Source organism: Cebus imitator, unplaced genomic scaffold (assembly GCF_001604975.1).
Source record: "Cebus imitator isolate Cc_AM_T3 unplaced genomic scaffold, Cebus_imitator-1.0 Scaffold211, whole genome shotgun sequence".
NCBI classification, from domain to species: domain Eukaryota; kingdom Metazoa; phylum Chordata; class Mammalia; order Primates; family Cebidae; genus Cebus; species Cebus imitator.
This window is the reverse complement of record NW_016107526.1, coordinates 2238780-2259343: the sequence shown is the minus strand read 5'-3', so window position 1 is coordinate 2259343 and position 20564 is coordinate 2238780. Positions and strand designations below refer to the sequence as shown.

At 37.5% G+C, this 20564-nt stretch overlaps 1 protein-coding gene across 1 annotated transcript in view; it reads right to left on the bottom strand.

The window, feature by feature from the left end:
- RNF180 (ring finger protein 180) overlaps positions 1 to 20564 on the bottom strand; it is a 193938-nt gene that overhangs the window by 19803 nt on the left and 153571 nt on the right. The window contains exon 6 of the mRNA XM_017548581.2: positions 12583 to 12708. Within this exon, the coding sequence (XP_017404070.2) occupies positions 12583 to 12708 (126 nt within the window). The remainder of the gene's footprint in view (positions 1 to 12582; positions 12709 to 20564) is intronic.

The window sequence follows — 20564 nt, the reverse complement described above, 5'->3', positions numbered from 1 at the left end:
AGGAAATACCTTTAGTTTTTATTATAGTGTAGGTCTACTGGATACCTGGAATGTCTTTATTTAACCTTCATTTTTGACGGATATTTTTGCTAGGTAAAGAATTCTTGGTTAGCAGTAAGGATTAAATAGCATCTTTAATGTTCCATGAGCACATTAAAGATGTTATTCCACTGTCTGGTCCTGTGGTTTCTGTTTAAGTCGGTCATCCCTGCTTCTGTGAAGGTAACTTTTTTTTTTCTAGATGTTTTTAAGATTTTTTCTTTATATTTTGATTTCAGCAGTTTGACTGTTCTGGATGATGTCTCTGGATATGGTTTTCTTTCTGTTTATCCTAATTAGGCTATGCTGAGAGTTATCAATATGTACTGATGTCTGTCTTCAGTTTTGGAAAATACTTGACAATTAGCTCTTCAGATATATTTTTTCTACTCCCTTCTTTCTCCTTCAGGGTCTCCAATTATACATATTCAACAGATTATGTCCCACATAGTCTGCTGTTAAACCCATATAATGGATTTTAATTCAACTATTGCACTTTGTGGTCCCAGGCTGTTTAATTTTTTTATAGCTTCTATTTTCTATTGGCAGTTTTACCTTTTTATCTATTCTTTTTCTCTATTTTCATTGATTTTTTTTCCCTAATGGTTATTTTAAAGTCCTAGTCTGCTAACTCCAACATCTAGATCAATGGGGAGATATGTTTCTATTTTGTACTTTTTCTTTTGATTATTGGTCACATTTTCCTAACCCTTTCATATATAATAATTTTTTACTGTAGGAAAGATCCATGGAAACTGAAGTTGATATTTTCCTCCAGAGAGTACTGGACCTTTCTTTTGTCAGGCAGATAGAGTGAGAAGCTCATCCCCTCAATCTAATAATGAATAAGCAGGGTTGGGTTCGAAGGTAGGTTGCACTTTCATCGTACTCAATTCAATTTCAAATGTCTTAAAGACACATGACCTATATACTGTGTTTATTGCAGCCTCATTCCTTTAATGGGACTTTTTCTCTAAAGCACTATGAAGTTCACAATGGGACTGCAGAAAATTTTTTGTGTTCAGTGTCTTCTGTTTTTCAGGTCTAGACCCCTTACTAAAGCATGGTTCTCTGTATTTTTTGCTTAACAGTTTCTAAGGTCCCTAGCTCCTCTAATCTGAAAGCTGTGCTTTTCTGAGGTGGATGTTGCTAGGTAACTGTTAATAGGTCCCTTCATGTAGGATAACTTGATTCCTAAACTTTGAGACTGCAAGATATTTCATTCCGTTGTTTTTAGCCAACTTTTTTAGCCTTTTGTGCTCCCAAAAGCTCTTAGCAAATGTCTCATGTGGAAAATCGGCCATATGTTTGAACTCCTCTTCCAATCTGACATGTCAGTCTCTATGGTTATCAAAACTTCTGCTGATTTCTCCTCCCCCTTCTAGAGTCCTCTGCCTATGGTTAGACTAATGATTAGACTCAAAAAATACTCCCAGTAAAGCAAAGAGGTGACAATATTAGCTTTCCTAAGGGGCTTTGACCATACTGGAGTTTTAATTCACTTAGTCTTTAATTCCATAGCTCTCAAATTTATTTGTAAATATGATTTTTATAATTTATAATTTTCTCCAGATATCTGCACAGAGACTGATGGCTTGCCACCACTTACTATATCCTACTCAGAAGCAGAAATTCCCACTCCTGTTGTTGCCAGAAATAATATACTTGACTTATATCTGTCCCTGCTCTTAGAGTTCTGTGATGGTTTTCTCATTGTTGTACTCAGAATCAGGTCACATTCATCCCTCTAATCTGGCCTCCTCATCTGCCAATTCCATCTTTGCTGCTGATGATCAAATGAGATTTCTACTCTTCTAGTGTTGAAACACAGAAGGCAGCCCTGAACCCTCTTTTGCTACTGTGTCGCAAATGTTGTATAGAAGAGATCTGCCATAACTTTTCATAACATTTTTTGATCATTTGGGATAAAAGGTGTGACACAACATCAAGAATAACCTGCAGCCATTGCACAGACATGGACTCATCCTTAGCATACCTTTGTACTCTTTGCTTACCTCTGTGTCCTGGGAGTGATATCCACCATCACCCCAAGATCACTCTATTCTTCATGATTCTAGAACAGGATAAACCTACACTTAAACCTACCATGAAGTCTTCCAGAAATGGAGTAGGTTTTCCATCATCTCATTTAAGGCCTATATACTCAATCTTCATATTCTATACCAGGAATGGCCACAATTTCCCAAAATGATACACAATGTGTACATATATTGTCCATGGCCCCAACAGAGATCAAACTTTAGAACACTTGAACATTTCTGAAATTTTTTTTTTAAATTAAATGACACCATTTACTGATATCAACAGTCTAGTTTGAATTAGGAGTTATACTGAGATCCTTCCCTACCCTTTCTTCAACAAGGTTAAAAAAATCCAGTATCAGAGTCATCTTATTATATCTTTGAACACTTTTACTTGGTGTCACTTATTCTGCAGGGTAGTTAGGTAAAGCATTATCTTGGGACACATTATTAAAACTGTAAGATCAGGGCTAAGGTCAAGACTACACGGCCACCCTTTCACACCAGGAGAATTTATTTCTTGTGCTAATTTCAGAAGTTTTGTGGTTAGTGGTTGAATTTTTACTGCACAAGCATACATGTGCACTTATGTTATAAATGCAAGTGCTTTAAAATGAAGGCATCATATCCCACCAACATCCAATTTCATATGCAATTAACAAGCAAGTTCTATATATCTGAAATAAAGAATAAAAATCATGAGAGTGTGTGCAAAAGGAAGAATCACAGGGAAAGAGGGAAGTAAAGGGAGAGGAAAGGAGGTAAAGGAAGAGGGAGGGAGGAAAGGAGAGAATGAAACACTGCTCATAATTTTTAAAATAAGTTAGAAGTGGTGATACTCGAAAAAAATGTACAATTTGCATTATAGGTCATTTGGATCATAAACTTGAGAGAGAAGCAAAAGGATTCTGAAATTCTAAACTGTATATAAAAAAAAGTAGAGCATGATTCTGCCAAACTAAAAAGAAAGAAAAAGTTCAGAATTTGCAGGCCTCTTAAATAAATTACCTTGTGAACAAAATTTTTGCAGTTTCAGAGGAAATGTAAGGGTTAATGTATCTTTCTGCTCCAAGGCAGCCCCTAGTCCACAGCATATTTTAAATTTTCTTTGACTTACCTACAACTTTCTGAGAAGGTTATATTCACACTCACGCTGTGTAAGCATGTACTGTTTTGCTTTCCATTAGAGATAATCTTTTTTTCCATGTGGAGTTCTTTGATTTATACTGAACATGTTTAAACTTGCTGCACCAATGTAACACCTTCAGACAAACTAATGACCAAATAAAACAATTCCCTCGGCTTTCATGAAAAATGGATGAATTGTCATAACTACATATCAGACACCTGCATTTCAGTTGCATGTTTTTGTTACAGTGAGTAAAATTAAGACATGGAATTTTTAATTCTTGTTAAAAATTCCTTTGACTTCAGTATGTGTAGAAAAGAAATTCAACAATGTAGAACTTTTTACAAAAATGATTTAGTGAAACCTCTTTGCTACTTCGCTTTGTGTATGTATGTGTGTATACATACACTATGTAATTATATATGTATGAATGTTGGTTTCTAAGGGAATAAATTAACACAGCATAGCTAGAAACTCCATCAATTGGAACTTTCAAATAAACTGAGGATTAAAAGCCTGGAAATGGTAGCTATATCAGGGAAACGAATTACAATTGACAGACTCATCAGTGCAATTAGTATCTGATAAAAGTTTTTAAAATACTAGCTCACATTTATCTAGAATATTTCCATTCCTTTTCATATTACCCATTTTACGTATCAATACATGAAATATGTATTTGTCAGAAGAAAACATTTAAAACACATCTGTTTAGTTATCAATACATCTAAGACACTTCATAGGGTGAAAAGGACAAGTATTAGCTAGTTTTATGCTTGAGTTCAAGACTTTATACAAGCTTCTTTGATTAGGAAATCTATAACTGTTTGGTTTTGCAAATTATTTTTGTGTGAAAAAAACACTAATTTTGTGGAGCCAAAAGCATTTATGGAAATGTCTATTTTTGCCCATAAGACCCCTCCCCCACCTTCCACCTTACTTCCATCTGCCAACCATGAAAAACTAAGCTTAGAAGTAAATTTCTTAGGAAACCTATTAATGTTGCGTAGATGACATATGAAATAGTGTGGTATGACTTGAAATCACAGATGCTAACTTTCCAACATAACCCTGACTTTTTACAATTCTGTTATTTTTAATCAAGATGATTCAACTAGTGTGTGATTATGTGGTTTATTATAAAAATAATTAGAAATGAGGAATAAATACATGAGAGGGAAATTTATAGCCTTGAACAATAATTTAAATAAAGTAAAAATGATGCAAGTTGATTAGAAAGTCATCTTCATATGGTATAAAAAGAACAGAATAAATCCAAAGAGAGTAACAAAGGATTTAATAAAGAACAGAAATGTATGAAAAAAAAGATACAATAGTCAATTCTCAAATTTGGTAATTTAAATGGAATGATAAAATTGACAAATAGTGTCACTTATTCTGCAGGGTAGAATATCTCTCGTATATCTCTCTGTAGATAAACAAGAGAGACTAAAATATATTAAAATATTATAAACAAAGGCCAACAACTTTGAAACAAAAATAAAAAAATTCTCAGCAAAAAGCTATGTAAACTGACTTAGGAGGAAATTTACAAAACACAGTATAAAAAATAAATACAGTTTTACTCATAAATATGTAAGTAAAATTCTGAAACAAAATATTAGCAAACCAAATCTAGCAGTGTTCTAATGTCCTAACATTAGAACATCAATTACAATCTATTAATATGATTCAGTGCATTAACAAATTGAGGAAGTAAAGCCATATTAGCATTTTAAGAAATTCTGATAAAACATTCACAAAATTAAACTTCATTCAAGAAAAACTACAGGTATTTGAAATTAGGAACAGATGAGAACATTCTTAAAACCTGATGAAGGGTATCTACCAAGAATACGGAGCAACAATTATACCTACTTGTAAATATTAAAAGCATTCCTTTTAAAATCAGGATGCTGTGATCACTCTTTCTGTTCAAAATCGAACAGAAGTCCTAACTCAGAAAGTCTGGCAAGTAAAAAGAGAAAGAGACATATGCATGAAATGGAAAGATGTAAAATTGTCCTTATTTAGGATAATATTGTCTTCAATGAAAGCCCCAAAAACCTTATAAATAATTAGACTTAATAAGATAATTTCATAAGGTTAAGTATGATATCAACATACCAATATCAATATATTTTGATATTGGTATGACAACAATAGGAATATGTCAACAATATGATTTGACAACAATAGGAAGCCATATAAAAATCTCAGCAAGATTGTATGATATTCAGAAAAGTAGGTTATTATATGGAAAAAAAAAAACAACACAGATGTTGAACCCTTTGTAACAAAACATAAAGGGGGGATTCTAGATAAAGATCTAAATATGAAAAGTAAAACTACAAAAAAAATGTTTAAAAAAATCTAAGTGAGACTGGGCATGGCAGCTCACGTCTGTAATCCTAGCACTTTGGGAGGCCAAGGGAGGAGGATTGCTTGAACCAGGAGTTCAGGACTAGCCTAGGCAACATTGTGAGACAGTGTATCTACAAAAAATACAAAAATGAGCCAGGCATGGTGGCATGCTCCTGTAGTCCCAGCTTCTCAGGAGTCTGAAGTTGGAGAATTGCTTGAACTGGAAGGCTGAGGATGCAATGAGCTGTGAGCTGTGATCATACCACTGCACTCCAGTCTGGGTAATAGGATGAGACCATGTTTCAGATAACAACAACAGCAACAAAATCAAAGTGAAAACCTTTGTCATCTGGGAATTAGGGAAGAACTTAAATAAAAATTCAAGACACGAAGCAAAAACAAAACAAAAAAAAGTAATAATATCAAAGTTAAGAATTCCTTACAATGAAAGATACCATGGACAAACAATATGTAGATGATAAAAATGGAAGAAGAAATTTGTAATGTCTAAAGTGGATAAAAGATTAGTATCTAGAATATGAAAGAAATGTTATAAAACCAGTAAGGGCAGAAACCTCCTTAGTAAAATAAGCAAAGTAATTAAAAAAGAGGCATCTGAAAGGCTAATAAGTATTTTAAATGATCTTAAATTATTATCAGATGAATGTAAATCAAAATAATGAAGGTTTCTAATTCTCATTCTCTGTCAACACTTGTCATTTTCCATAGTGCAAATTTTTCCCAACCTTATACATTGCTAATAGGTGTCTAGGCTAGTCATGTGGGAAGGCTGTTGGCACTATTTAGTCAAGTGTACTCATATTCTATAACCCAGACATTCTGCTTTGGAGTCTATATACCAAGTAGATATTCACAGTCCACACTAGGATATTCATTAGAGATTTATTGTGGCAGAGAGTTGGAAGTATTCAAGACAGTGAATAGATAAAATATGGTCAGTGCACCCTTTAGTAGAGCATTAATTAGAAGTCACAGATTAGAGGTACACATAACAATTTGAATGGATTTAAAAAGCTAGTGCTAGGTGAAAAAGAGAATGCAATATATAAGACCATTTTCATAAATTAAAGATACATGCACAGAAAACAAATGAGTACGTGGAACAGTGATGATGGTAGCCATAAATTGTGACTGGGACAATTTTTCTGCACTGAATTTTCAAAAAAGAGAAGAGGACAACATAGCAAGTACATGGGAATAAATCTAGCCAAAAGGTATGCAAGATATTTATAAAAACATTATAAAACTTTATTATAGGACATCAAAGGAGATCTAAACAAATGAAGAGATAAACCAAATTAATGGATAGAAGAATTTTACTTGAAGGTATCAATATTCCCCAAATTGATTTAAACATTTAATAGGACCCCATTTCCCAAGTAGAACATAGTTTTTCATGCAATTAGGATGATTTAAAAATTGAGCAAAGGGCCAAAAAATGGCCAAGACAGACACTCTTGAAGTGAAACAAATTGGAAGGGGGGATATAAAGACTTCTTATACAGTTTTTAGTAACTGAGATAGTATGGTATTGTTTTAGGAACAAAAAGTTATGTCAGTGGTCTCAAAGACCTCAAAACAGAGCTACATGTGGAAATTAAAATATGACAGATTAGTACTGTAGATCAGTGAGGAAATGATAAATTATTTTCAACAAATGGTGGTATGAAAGATAGCCAAAGAAACTGGGTCTCTATCTACAACAAAGAAATGATCCAGTAAAAAACTATATTAACACAAATCAATTTCAAAGATCTTTAAAACTATTTGAAAAATACATAGGAAAATATCTTTATGATCCTGGGGAAAGGAAAGAATTTCTTAAACAAGTATACACCAAAAAGATGGTGAAGAAACTGAAGAACTACAGTTCATTAAAATATATCACAGTAAAAAGAGACAATAGCTGCCATTCATATAATTAACAGAAAAGAAAGCAAAGAAAACATTTTAACACTTCCAAACAGTAGAAATACAATGAATAGAAAAATAAAATTTGTGAAAAGGCATTTCACAGATGAAGAAATTTAATGGTCAATACACATATAAAGCTATGTTCAGCACTCATCAATACTCACAGTAATGGAAATTAAAACCCCAATGAGATATCATTCTATACCTATCAAATTAATGAAATCTAAAAGACTGAAAATACCAAATGTGGTAGTCAAAGCTGGTGATTTTTCATCACAGCCATTTAGGAAAACAGTTTGGGCTAGGTTATAAAGTTAAAGATGTGGTTTTCCTATGACCCAGCCAGTTTCTAATGGTCTTTATTCTAGAGAAACTCTTACCCTCCAGGAGACATCATAAGACTGTTCATAGCAACACTGTTTATAATAAAAATTGGACCACTCAATTGTTCACCAACAGGAGAGTGGATAAGTTGGGTTGGGGTATTTTCACATAATTCACTACAGTGTAGTAGTAAAAAGAATGTGGCTATATACTTACTGAAATGGATGAATTTCAGAAGCATATTGAATGACAAAGCAAAGCAGAATGTTTACATTGCTACCATTATAAAAGTTAAAAGACAAGCAAAATTAAATAACATGATTAAGTATATGTATGTGTACTTATACAAAGAAATGATAAATACACAAGTCAGGAAGCAGGGGGTAAACAAAGGAGAACTACAGAAGGTGCTTCAATAATACTGGTAATTGAGGAGTCCAGTTCCTGATTAAAATCCTATGTGTGATTTTTTTTCAGGCCTCAACAGACTGTTACAAAGGCTTTATCTGGCAGGATTCATGGGAGAAAGCCAGATTTGGTGTACAACAAGTGCATTACAGTCTCTGAAGGGAGCTGCAGTCAAGTTCTCAGTCTCCCCTGGCTGCCTATACACATTCACATATTTATATTCCTATTCCCAGAACCTTTGTTGCTAGTTATATTTATCTGAGGGCTTCGTTGGAGGTCTTTCCGTGCCTCTACAAAGTCTTTCTTATTGAGGTTGGAGGCGGAAACACTTTTCTCCACTCTGACTCAGTACCCAGTGCTTTACCACCCCTAGCCTTTTCTCTTTGCCACTCCTCCTGACCTTAGGGTCTCAAAAACTGCTGGAGCCTTTTGTTTGGGGCATTCTCAAGAGTGAGTGAACCTTTACTTCTGCCCTGCTCTATGTGGCCCTGGATGAGTGTGTACTATTGCATGAGATAATAGAACAGGAGGACGCAGCATTTCCTCTGGTTTTAGACTCTTGCTTATATTATTGCAGTAAATGATTAAAGGCTTAACTCTTTCAATTTTGGCTTGTTGCTTTAATAGGCTACTCCAGACACCTGATAACACAGCTCTTGGCCAGCTCAACTGAGCTCCTGATAGAATATATATATATTTCTTAAGTTGGGTGGTATAATAATGCTACTTTGAATGTCCTCCATAAACACACATTTAAAAAATTAAGTTCTTTGGAACTCCAATGGGGAAGACAAATAAGATGAAATCACAAAGAAGCAATTGCTTAAATTATAGCTTTTGTACTACCTCAGAATACAAAAAGACAGAGGAAAATGGAGTAATTGTGAAGGTACTTCATTCTTTTAGAATTTGGGTATAGGGTGGAAGGTAGGATACAAGGGATTATTTTAAAGAACACACTCGAAATGATAAATTTTTTCTTAGCTATGAAATCCTTTAAGACTAGTTTTTTCTTATATTTGATTTCCTATTCTGGGGACTAAATGTGACCTATTTAAAGCCTATCTATGGCCGGGCACAGTGGCTCACACCTGTAATCCCAGCATTTGTGAGGCCAAGGCAGGTGGGTCACCTGAGGTCATTCATTAATCAGGACCAGCCTGGCCAACATGATGAAATTCAGTCTCTACTAAAAATACCAAAATTAGTTGGGCATGGTGGTGGGTGCCTGTAATCCCAGCTACTTGGGAGGCTAAGGCAGGAGAATTGCTTGAGCCCAGGAGGTAGAGGTTGCAGTGAACCGAGATCTCGCCACTGCACTCCAGGCTGGGCAACAGAGCCAGACTTCATCTCAAAAAAGTAAATTAAAAAAAAACCTGTCTATACCAAATCTCTAGATACTAAGTTTTTACAGTGACTGACTACTTTATAAAGTCGGATGTGCTTATTAATGCCCTTAAACTATTTTCTTCATTCAAATCACTGTGTAAAGTTATATCAGCTTTTATGTAACTTTCTTTGAGATTAGTAATTTTATGCACCAATTTATCTTTTGCCACAACCATAGGGGCTCTGCTTCTATCTCCTTTTGGTGTTGGTTATTGCTGTACTGATCTTGTTGGTCTTATGCAGAAGTTCCTTCTGTTCCCTGAAGATCATAGTTCCTCATATCTGGATTTTTCCTACCAGGTCCTGTAATGTCATAAATTGGTAAATAATGAAAACTGCACAGTAGTTCATGCTGTGATAAACTGTGGTTTCATAAAAGATGAAATTATACGTTAGGTCCATATTGTATGTTCATACGGTAACAAATTCCCAAAGGTGAAAAAGGTATAAGAGATTATATTACCTTTATTCCTTTTATCTATATAGTCCAATCAGTTAAAATTTGGAATGTACTTTCACATTAGCCCATTTAATATTTACTACTATATTAGTTAGGTGGGGAAGACATAATTATTCCTGTTTTACAAGATCAAAAATAGATCCTATGATACCTCTGAAGTATCATAGGATCTGATACTTAGACCTAAAGCCAGATATTGGTATTCCTTGACCACTGCACACCTCGAAGACACCCTGACAAGGCTAAATTTATTTAGTTTTAAATAAATTTATTTATTTAGCTTTAAGACACCCTGACAAGGCTCTATGACTTTCTACTTGTTCTAAACTTGTGGGACAACTGTATTTTATAGTTGTATTTTATAGTGTACAATACAACTGTATTGTATAATAAAATACAACTGTATTTTATAGTTGTATAGTGGGACAACTGTATTTTATAGTTGTATTTTATAGTGTACAATACAACTGTATTGTATAATAAAATACAACTGTATTTTATAGTTGTCCCACAAGTTTAGAACAAGTAGAAAGTCACAGAGCCTTGTCAGGGTGTCTTAAAGCTAAATAAATAAATTTATTTAAAACTAAATAAATTTAGCTTTTGCTAATGAATGCATTATTAGGAATCTTTATACAGAGTATTAGTGACTTTGTCAAATATTGTCATAGGATCCCTAGGTTGTCACCTCACCAGCTGGAAACCTCTTGTGCCAGCGGCACCTTCTGCCTGAGTATTGCTTGTGCCTGCTGGGCTTGTTCCACCCACTTGGCCAGGCAGTCTGTGCTCAGCTCTTACTACCGGCTCAGATCCCAAACCTGCCAAGTGCGAGCCAGGCGTGGGGTGGCAAGGGGTGTGTGGTTGAGCAGGCGTGAGGTCCAGCCAGTGTGCTTAGCCAGGCATGCTGGCTGCTGTGGTGAGGCAGGCAGCTCCAGGTTCCAGCTCTGTGTGAGGCTGTGGCTAGACCAGATATACTTTACGTGGCTTCTGCTGCGGGCACCTGAGTCTGAACGAGAAAAATATAGTGGTGCCAGGACGCTGGGTGACTCCAGAAACTGTAGAACCCCAAAGAGGGTGTCATAGCCCTGGCTCAGGGATTCTCTACATCTGGGTTCCCCAAAGGGCTGCAGCTCTTCTCTTGTCATTGTCCACAACATGGTGAGGGTATTTCATGGTGGGGGGTGTGTTTCAGACCTTGTGTTATGGCTCTTTTAGTCCTGCTATTCAGCAGGTCCCGAGTTCTTGTCCCATACCCAGGCAGAATGAGGTATGCAGACAACTGGAGGGTGAGCAAGGTGGAGAAGAGCTTTATTGAGCGGCAGAACAGTTCTCAGGAGACCCACAGCAGGTATCTCCTATCTGCAGCAGGTTGTCCTGTTGTCTCTATAGTGCTCAGTGGAGAGGAGACCCAGGGTGGGCAGCTCCTATCCACAGGCAGACCATATCTCCAGGTAAGTTGTCCAACTGTCTGCCTGCTAGGGATTTTATGGGCTTAAAAGGGGAGAAAGTGCATGCTGAGTGGTTCATGGGCAGCCATGGGCAGGCCTGGAAAAAGCACCATAAATTCTCACTCTGGTCCACAAAACTGAGAGTCCAGCTCCCAGTCTTCAAGCTGTCCCTGTCTTGAAGGTAGGGCTTTACTGGAGACCTGTTCCTTTCTGCCCAGGAGCCTGTCTACTTCCTGTCGCCATCGACCTGCTGTCCACAGTGCCCACAGTGCCCAGGCTATTCTTGCCAAGGGGTGCCTGCAGGCTGCGCCGGGCTGCCCTCAGCCCCCTTCAGCCTTCCTCCCATGCTTGTCAGTACCCAAAGTTTGGAGTGGGCCAAGGGAGCATGGGGCTGATGTGTCAGCACTGCCTTGAGTGTGTGCACATCTGGCTGGGTCACGACAGTGCCTGGGCTTGGCCTCAACTTTGCTCTAAAATTGGACTGGGTCCCGGGAGCAGGGAGAGGCCAGGCAGTGGGAGTAGGCACTTCCAAGCCTGTAGGGGCAAGGGGGCTTCCCCAGTCCCTGAGAGTACAAGGATGACTGGGTCTGCAGCCATGGCTCAGCAGCTGTAGCTTTGCCTAGGAGGGCAGGGCTCCTACCTGTCCCTGGCTTCTGCCAGCTCTATGGAGTGGGCTGTGCCTCCCTCACTGGAGCTGCCTTCATGGTAGCAGCCACTTCAGAAGGGCCAGTGCTGCCATAAGTATGACTTTTGTCAAATCTGATACTTTGAGATGTATTTTCATTACCTACATACTAAACAGTGATAGAGTGGCAAAGTCAATTTAGTCATTAGTCTTCAAATTTGCTCTTATTGCGTAGTCTTTATTTTTTTCATAGGTACATCTGTTGTTTGCAGCAAGGAGATACTTAGCAAAATCCTTATTTAAAATTGATCAATACAAAAATATGTTTTCACTAATATTTCTGAGACAGAAAGAAGTTACTTTTAAGAAGAGACCTTAGACAAAGTTACTAGACTTTTTTTTGGCATTAGATTCCTTACCTCCAAAAAGATGAAATGCTTTTCTGCAGCTTGGTAGGGGCCATTTTGCAGAGTTGGATTTCTGAAAGCTTTGTTTTATTTTCAAATATTCTTTAGTAAAGAAAGTTTTTGTGGCATTGTTCAGTTCTAGAATAAAGCAAAAGAAAAGAGGCTTTTGAAATTAATTTGAGTAAAATGGCAAGAAAAAGACAAGTGAATACTGTACTATTTTGATAATAATAAATTCAGACCTCTAATTCAATGAAGACAAAAGTTGATCCAACTTTTTTTTTTACTCAAGCAAATACAACTTCCCCAAGTTCATATTTGGTGCAACTTTGACATGTCTACACATAAAACATAAATCTACTAAATAGCTCCTATATCAGGTAGAATGGAATATGTAATGATGGATAAGATATCTTCCCTGACATTAAAACAACTGTAGTCTAAAACAGCACTCCCCAGCCCCTCGGCCATGAATGGGGCCTGTTAGGAACTGGGCTGCACAGCAGGAGGTGAGCCACGGGCGAGTGAGCATTGCTGCCTGAGTTCCGCCTCCTGTCAGATCAGTGGCAGCTTTAGATTCTCATAGGAGATGAATCCTATTGCGAACTGCGCATGCGAGGAATATAGGTTGCACACTCCTTATAAGAATCTAATGCATGATAATCCGAGGTAGAATAGTTTCATGCTGAAACCAACCCCCCTTCAAGACCATGGAAAAACTGTCATCCACGAAACCGGTCCCTGATGCCAAAAAGGCTGAGGACTGCTGGTCTAAAAGATAGAAACAAACAGCTAGACAAAAAAGGGGAATAATCTGTTATGAGTGTAGTGATACAACAGCTAGAGTGTAATCAGGGCTCAGGAGTGATGGTGAAATGGAAAAACACTTTCAGAAGTTTAAACTTCATAATCCATTTCATTCTATATGTGATGGATTGATCATCTACTGAATCTATTGCTATAGATTTGAGGTAATTAAAAAAATTTGAAAATGGTCATTTAGAAGCTTACTAATGAGTTAAAAAGGAAATAGTCATTTGAAGTACACACAGACCAACTGGAGAACATATATGATGGTATTCACTTTAAATGATAGAAAGTCTCTATATCTGATCCATGGAAAGCAAGGCATGATCTGAGTTGGACTGTTTAACGGAGAACAACCTTTTAGGCCAGTGCAGAGCTAGTTACTAACCTGAGAAGTAAACTAGGCTTTCCATCAACCATCCCGTGTTACTTTCATCCTGCAATGATCACCTGTGGCATTTCCTCAGTTTTCATCCTACTTCAAAGTCTTAAGCTTTGGTTCAAATGATTTGAATTAAATTTTCTCAATTTTTCTTAATCACTGCCTTGCATTAATTTTTACCTAAGAAATTTGAAGGGAAAACTGATTCACAAAGTTTACAATTAATAACAAAAGGGAAAACATTAAAAAAAAGACTACCCCAGGCAAGTGAAGTTATCTATTTAACCTGCAACTCTAACTCCCTTCCCAATCGCACACTCACGAACCAGCATACAAGTTAGAGAAAAGGTATTTTAATACTCATCATGTATGCTGGGGGGTTGATATGACAGTGCATTTAAAAATCCTTCATATGTTTAAAAGTTAGATCATTTCAAGTTGGATATTCTCACTGGTTTCTACAGCAATGCACAGCTGTTTGATTAAAGTCCACTTTTCCCACTGCCCATTTATAGCCCCTTAGTGTAAGACTGTCATGACACTATCACTTGGTTAAAGGAGCTTGTGAGTATCATTCATATTGATGAAGAAAATGAAAGAAGTTATCAAATAACATATTCATTTATAGTCATACTAGTCTTTTTGCAGGACTTAAGAACAGATGACTATGATTCAGGATATCTACTGAGAGGCTAAAAATCTCCCCAAGGTTAACTCTTGGGCAAATTGATTCACAACTTTCTAAATGCCCTTGTAAATGAGACCCATGTGGTGGGTCAGATGGGAGGTAATACAAATGAAAGTGAAGAGTTTGCAACTTAAGGATTCTTATTATTCCTCCCCTTCCCTTCCTTGTTTTCTTTTCCCTCTTCCTCCTACTTCTGGAAAATTGGTAGCCATGTTCTAAAATGCTGATGCAATAACTGGAGAATGCCATTGCATTACCCTCTCTTATACTGAAAACTTATTTGGAAATGTAATTGAATTCACGTACAACAGATCAAAAGGGCATTGTAAGAGTCATCTAATACCTGCAGTTTTGATAACTGGCCACAAACTTTCCAGGGGGTAGATGAGAGAAGTAAAAGTAATAGTGATGTCTGTGACATTTTATTTTCTGGCTTCAAGAAACTTACTACACAATGTACTTTTAAGCATTTAACAAACTCTAATATTAAAGCACTGAAGCAGGGAAGGGTTATAAATATTTTATAATGCCTAAAAATTAGAGAAACTGCTATATTGAAATTTGCAAGATGAGATGGGAATTGTACCTGCAACATACCATTGAACATATACACCTGCATGTCCATACTGTAATCTTATGAGATCAATTTTGGATGATTTAATATATTATACTTGTTTGGAAAAATGGTTAAAAGAGGATCCCGAAGCCCTTGTTCCTCCACTGCTGGGCCAAATAAGAAGCAGGTTCTAATGCTTCTTAACTGGAGGACCTTCCACAAGTCGCAGAAATTTTCTTTGTACCAACTTTCTGCCCTACCTCCTGCAAACATTTATTTTGCACCTGCTACGTGCACGGCACTTTGCTGATCTAGCTAGTAATACAGACATGAATTAAATGTAATTCCTGTCTGTAGGGCATTGTATTAGACCAGTGATTCCAAAATGTTTGGCTGGGTATCAAAATCACCCAGGGTGCTTGTTAAAATGACAAATTCTAGCACCTCACCCACACATGTCCAAGCACAATTACTATGTATTTGACTTGGGATTCCATGCTTTCTAACAAGCTGCTTGGGTGATTCTGAGGCACAGCTAGATTTGATAACCACTGGATGAAATGGTCATTTTCTATAATTAAATTATTTGAATATATTTAAATATGTTAAGGTTTATCACATTCCATTATAAAACCTTACTAACCACATCCAAGGATATTGTTCTGTCTATAGATCTGTGTTGCCCCATTTCAGTGGCATCTGAATTTGGAAATGCAGAATTTGGCAACAAATACAAACTTTGTTGAATACAATATTCAACACTACATTTCCTAAAATTACCTGGAAGAAACATTAAGAAAAATCTGAAGGCAGACCAAGATGTATGGCTTGGAGTAAAGGGTGATGAAAACTACCTTTATCTCCTCAGCCAATGCTACCTACTAAGGAGTCAATGCTTCTTATTTCAACACATTTATTGGATTTAATCAGTATTTAAAATTGTTGAATATGCTAGAAAAAGTAAAAAAACTGAATATCCTAGAAAGATCTAAAGTGTATTTTAATTATACATTTAGTTAAATGTGGTTGTAGTGGCAGTGGAAAGAGCAGCATTTTTGTGTGATGCTATCAACGACTGTTAGAATAAAGGCATTCTATTCTTAATTTGCCTGAGGGCAGGGGACAATCACCAACTACGTAATATCGGGATTCACATGATTACAGGATGTACTACCATGGGGTTTCATGGTATTACATCACAATTTGAAAAAGAACAACCACACATATTAGGATAATTTTAAACCAGAAATTGCATCAATATGGTGGTGCAACTTTGATTTCAGCATTATGCTTAAATATTGGTAACTTTTAATGTAAACAATTCATATTACAATTAAGTAAATATGTTAGGAATAGTTTCAGGCATTCTCCGAAATGCAGGAGTTAAAACTGTATAATAGGCAAAGTATCATTTAAATCCTATCTAGTAAAAAGGTAATTCTAAAGTTATAAGTGTTTTGATACATTTATTCAGGGTGCCATAGTCTTACTCAGGAGGGGAAGATAAGAACATTATTATAAATATAAGGCACAGTCATTTAAGTGGACCCAACAGTATTATGTTTAAATGTAAAAGACTAGGAGATGTGTGTCTAGCCATCTCATTCAGATTACTGAAGGCCTTGTTTACCCATTTAAAATTATCTCATAATTCTGAAAGCTTTTTCTCCTCACATTTCCCTTCTTCATTCTTTGTTGTTTAATACATGGTATTTCTTTTTTTCCTGGAGATACAAACTTCAAAAAAAGATCTGACAAATTTATAATGTGTTATAATAATAATAATAATAGATTACTTCAAGAGTTTTGCGTTGTATACCTGTTTAGGATGGGTCCTGTGCTTGAGAGGAGATCTAACTATCCCAAATTTCAATAGGTGCTGCATATGCTTATTTATAGGCATATGACAATTCATGTACAATAAAGGACATTTGCAAGGAACAGACAAGACTGGGAATCAGAGTCCCAGTGAGCAATCTGTGTAAAAAGGGAGACCTCTACCAAAATAATCTTTACCAGTGGATGCCAAATCCTGGATACTTAACATAGCTTTTGGTTTAGTAATATCTTGTGAGGTGACCTTTAAAACTTTTTATCTCATTTTACTCATATCCTTTAATACACTGGTTTTACTATTTTTCAATGGTATATAGTTTTCTTTGTATTGTTGAACAGTAGGCAAGAGTATGGTTGAGTTAGGATGCTGTGCTAAGTACATCTGAAATCCTTCCCTTACATAAGAATGGAGAAGTGTTCATATATTTAGCATTTGAACCCGCCTTGCTGTATATCAGTAAAAATCCACAAACTGTCTCAAAACCATTTTCAGGGCTTCAGGAGCAATGCTTGCTTTGACCTTTCCAAGAAGGTAAGTCTTACTTGTAACGGACCCTTCTGACAAAACTCATTTTGTACTCATGTGAGGCACCCAAAATATTTATTTATAAGGTGGAAAACACAAGTTAGAGAAAAGTTTGGGTTTACTGTTAAAGCTTATATTCAACAGAAAATTATCAGTTTGAATCACAGAAATTTGAACTGTTTAAGTCTCAGAATCGGCTCTTGAGACATAGCAGGTGCTCACCATGTGATAGCTGCAAGATTTACTAGTAACGGCACACCCTGTGGGATCTGGGGCCAAAATAGGTTTTGTATGCTGGGAAAGGAGAGGCCAGCCAGGAATATCTCACCTCATACTGACAAATGCTTATGTATGTAGCTTCTGGAAGTAAGCTTATGTATGTATCTTCTGGAAGTAAGTTTAGAGGACAAAGCCAGCAAGACGGCTGACTGGAGACACCTGGCATTCATCCTGCACCCTCTCATGGGAAAGGACTAAGACAACAAGTAGTTATGATTTGACTTGAGTGTTAAAGGGAGAGTGCTGGAGTATAGCAGAGGAGTAGAGATGCACCTGTGGTCACTGAAGTCCAGGAGGGCAGTGTGGCAGCACCTGGCTTCTGCAGCCCCATCTCCCTGACTAAACTCACATCTGTTTGGAGTCCAGATGGACTTCTGTGTCAGGAAAAGGTAAGCCAAAGATCATTCCTTGACCTTATCTCCCTGACAAACACCTACGGTCCTTACAATAGGAGAATTCCATAGCCCTTGCAAGCCCTGATCCCAGTTTGGAAAGCTTCCAGGAATTTATGCAGCTGCATTGCCCAAGATTAGGACAAATGATGCATGCTCCACTCGTACCAACCCCCTGTAAGCCACGCTGCTGCAGCTTGGCATCATCCAGAGCTGCCTCTGGAGTACACTGCTCTGGGGGCCAGTGGCCTCTGCATCTTTCCAGCATTGGGGCCCCCTCTTCATTATACCAAGCCTAACACAGGTGGCTGAAAGCCACAACTCCAGCTGCATGAATTGGCTGTGACTCTGATAAGTATAGCAGGGAAATCAAACCCTGCTGCCACACTTCCAGCTGGAGAAACAGTCTGCCAGTCCCACCCAGGGCAACCTGCCCTTGAGCTGGCCAAACTACTGCATGTCCTCCCCTAAGCGGAAGAGACAACTGCCCTGGAGCCTCCAAGCAGCTGATACGCCTCTGGGCCAGCAGAAGGGCTGTTCATCCATTCTCAGGACCTGAGTAGCAGTCATGCAGCACCCTTCACCTGAAAGAATAGCCCTGGCATGCCCAATGGTTGTGTACCCCTAATATGGGCCTGAGAAACAGTCCTGCAGGCTGCCCTGGGGAGGCATGCCCATGAGTTGACCATGCAGTCTTATACCTACATCCTTGGCAGACATGTCCAAAGGGCCTGGCTGAGCAGCTGTGCACCTATGTCTCAGGCTCAATAAACAGCCCTGTAGGGAGCCTCTGGTGTGCACACACCCAGGCCTATTAAGCAATCCTGGGCTTGCATCCCAGCTCTATGAAACAGCCCCACGGGCTGCTCCCTACCCTTCTGAATCACCTGTAGGGCAGTTATTCAGCCATACAGCTGTGTCCTGGGCCTGAGAAACAGCCTGTGGGTCATCCCCAGTGTGTACATCCCTAGGTCATCTGAGCCACCCTGTGACCATGTTGTAGGCCTGAGAAATAGTATGATGGGAAGTCCCTGGCAGACGTGTCTCCAGGATAGCTGAGCCACTGTATGCCTGCCTCCTAGGCATTATTAGAAACAGCCCATGAGCTGGCCCTGGTAGGCACATCCCCAGGCTGGCTAAGCCACTGCATGCCCATGCTCCCAGGCAGAGTAACAGCACTGTGGCACAAAACCCAGTATGTCAGAGTCCAAGTTGGCTGACTCATTGTGTGTACACACATGACCCAGTCCTGAGAAACAGCCCAATGAGCCTACCCCTAGCAAAGCTGCAACACCATCACCACAAACTCTGTCAGACTAGGCCACTGAGTAACTCACAAATGCAACTAATGTGGATCACAGCTGAAGAAACTATATAAAGACAATGGTATCCGCCTAGAACCAAGGCCAAAGTACCCCATCAAACTGATACTTCAAGACCATTTATACAAATAAGTCCACATAAAACCTATTCCATAAAACTGAAAGAGGTCAGTTTTTTACCAGATGATTAGAATGAATCTACATAGAGAAACATGAACCATGAAAAAGCAAAGAGACATGTCACCTCCAAAGGAAAACTGTAATTCTCCAGTAAGGGACCCAATCATAAGGAAATATATGAAATGCCAGAAAAATAATTCAAAATAACAATCTTAAGGAAACTCAGAGCCAAGAGAGAATACAGATAGAAAATTCAATGAAATCAGGAAAACAACTCATTATTTGATTGAGAAATGCAACAGAGATAAATATTTTTTAAAAGAACTAAATATTCTACAGATGAAGAACTCAATGAAATAAAAATACAGCTTCAATAAAAGACTAGACCAAGCAGACGAAATAACTTTTGAACTTGAACACAGGTATTTTGTAATAACAGAAGGAGATGAAAAAATAGAAAAAAGAATGAACAAAGTCTACAGGATTTATGGGACAACATTAACTGAGCAAATATTTGTGTTATAGGCATTCCAGAAGGAGAAGAAAAAAGATGAGGAAAACTTATTTAATAAAATAATAGAATAAACTTTCCAAGTCTTGGGAAACAGATGCACATCCAGGTCCAAGCAGTTCAAAGAACTTCAAATAAATTCAACCCAAACAGGTCCTCTCTGAGGCACATTATAGTCAAACTGTCAAAGGTCCAAGACAATTTTAAAAGCATCAAGAAAAAGGTGTCAAGTCATGTGTAAAAGAATCCACATTAGACAATGGATTTCTAAGCAGAAACCTTACAGCTCAGGAGAAAAATGGGATGATATATTCAAGGTACTGAGAAGAAAAATTATGCCCAGCAAAGCAATGCTTCAGATGTGAAGGAGAAATAAAATCTTTCACAGACAAGCAAACACTAAGAAAATTCATCACTACTAGACTGGTCTCACAAGGAATGCTCAAATTTCTTACATCTGGGATTGAAAAGAAAATAACCAACATGAAAACATAAACTATAAACCTCACTGGTAGAATGAAACTATAAACCTCACTGGTAGAATCAGTACACAAAGAAGAAAGAGAAAAGAAAGC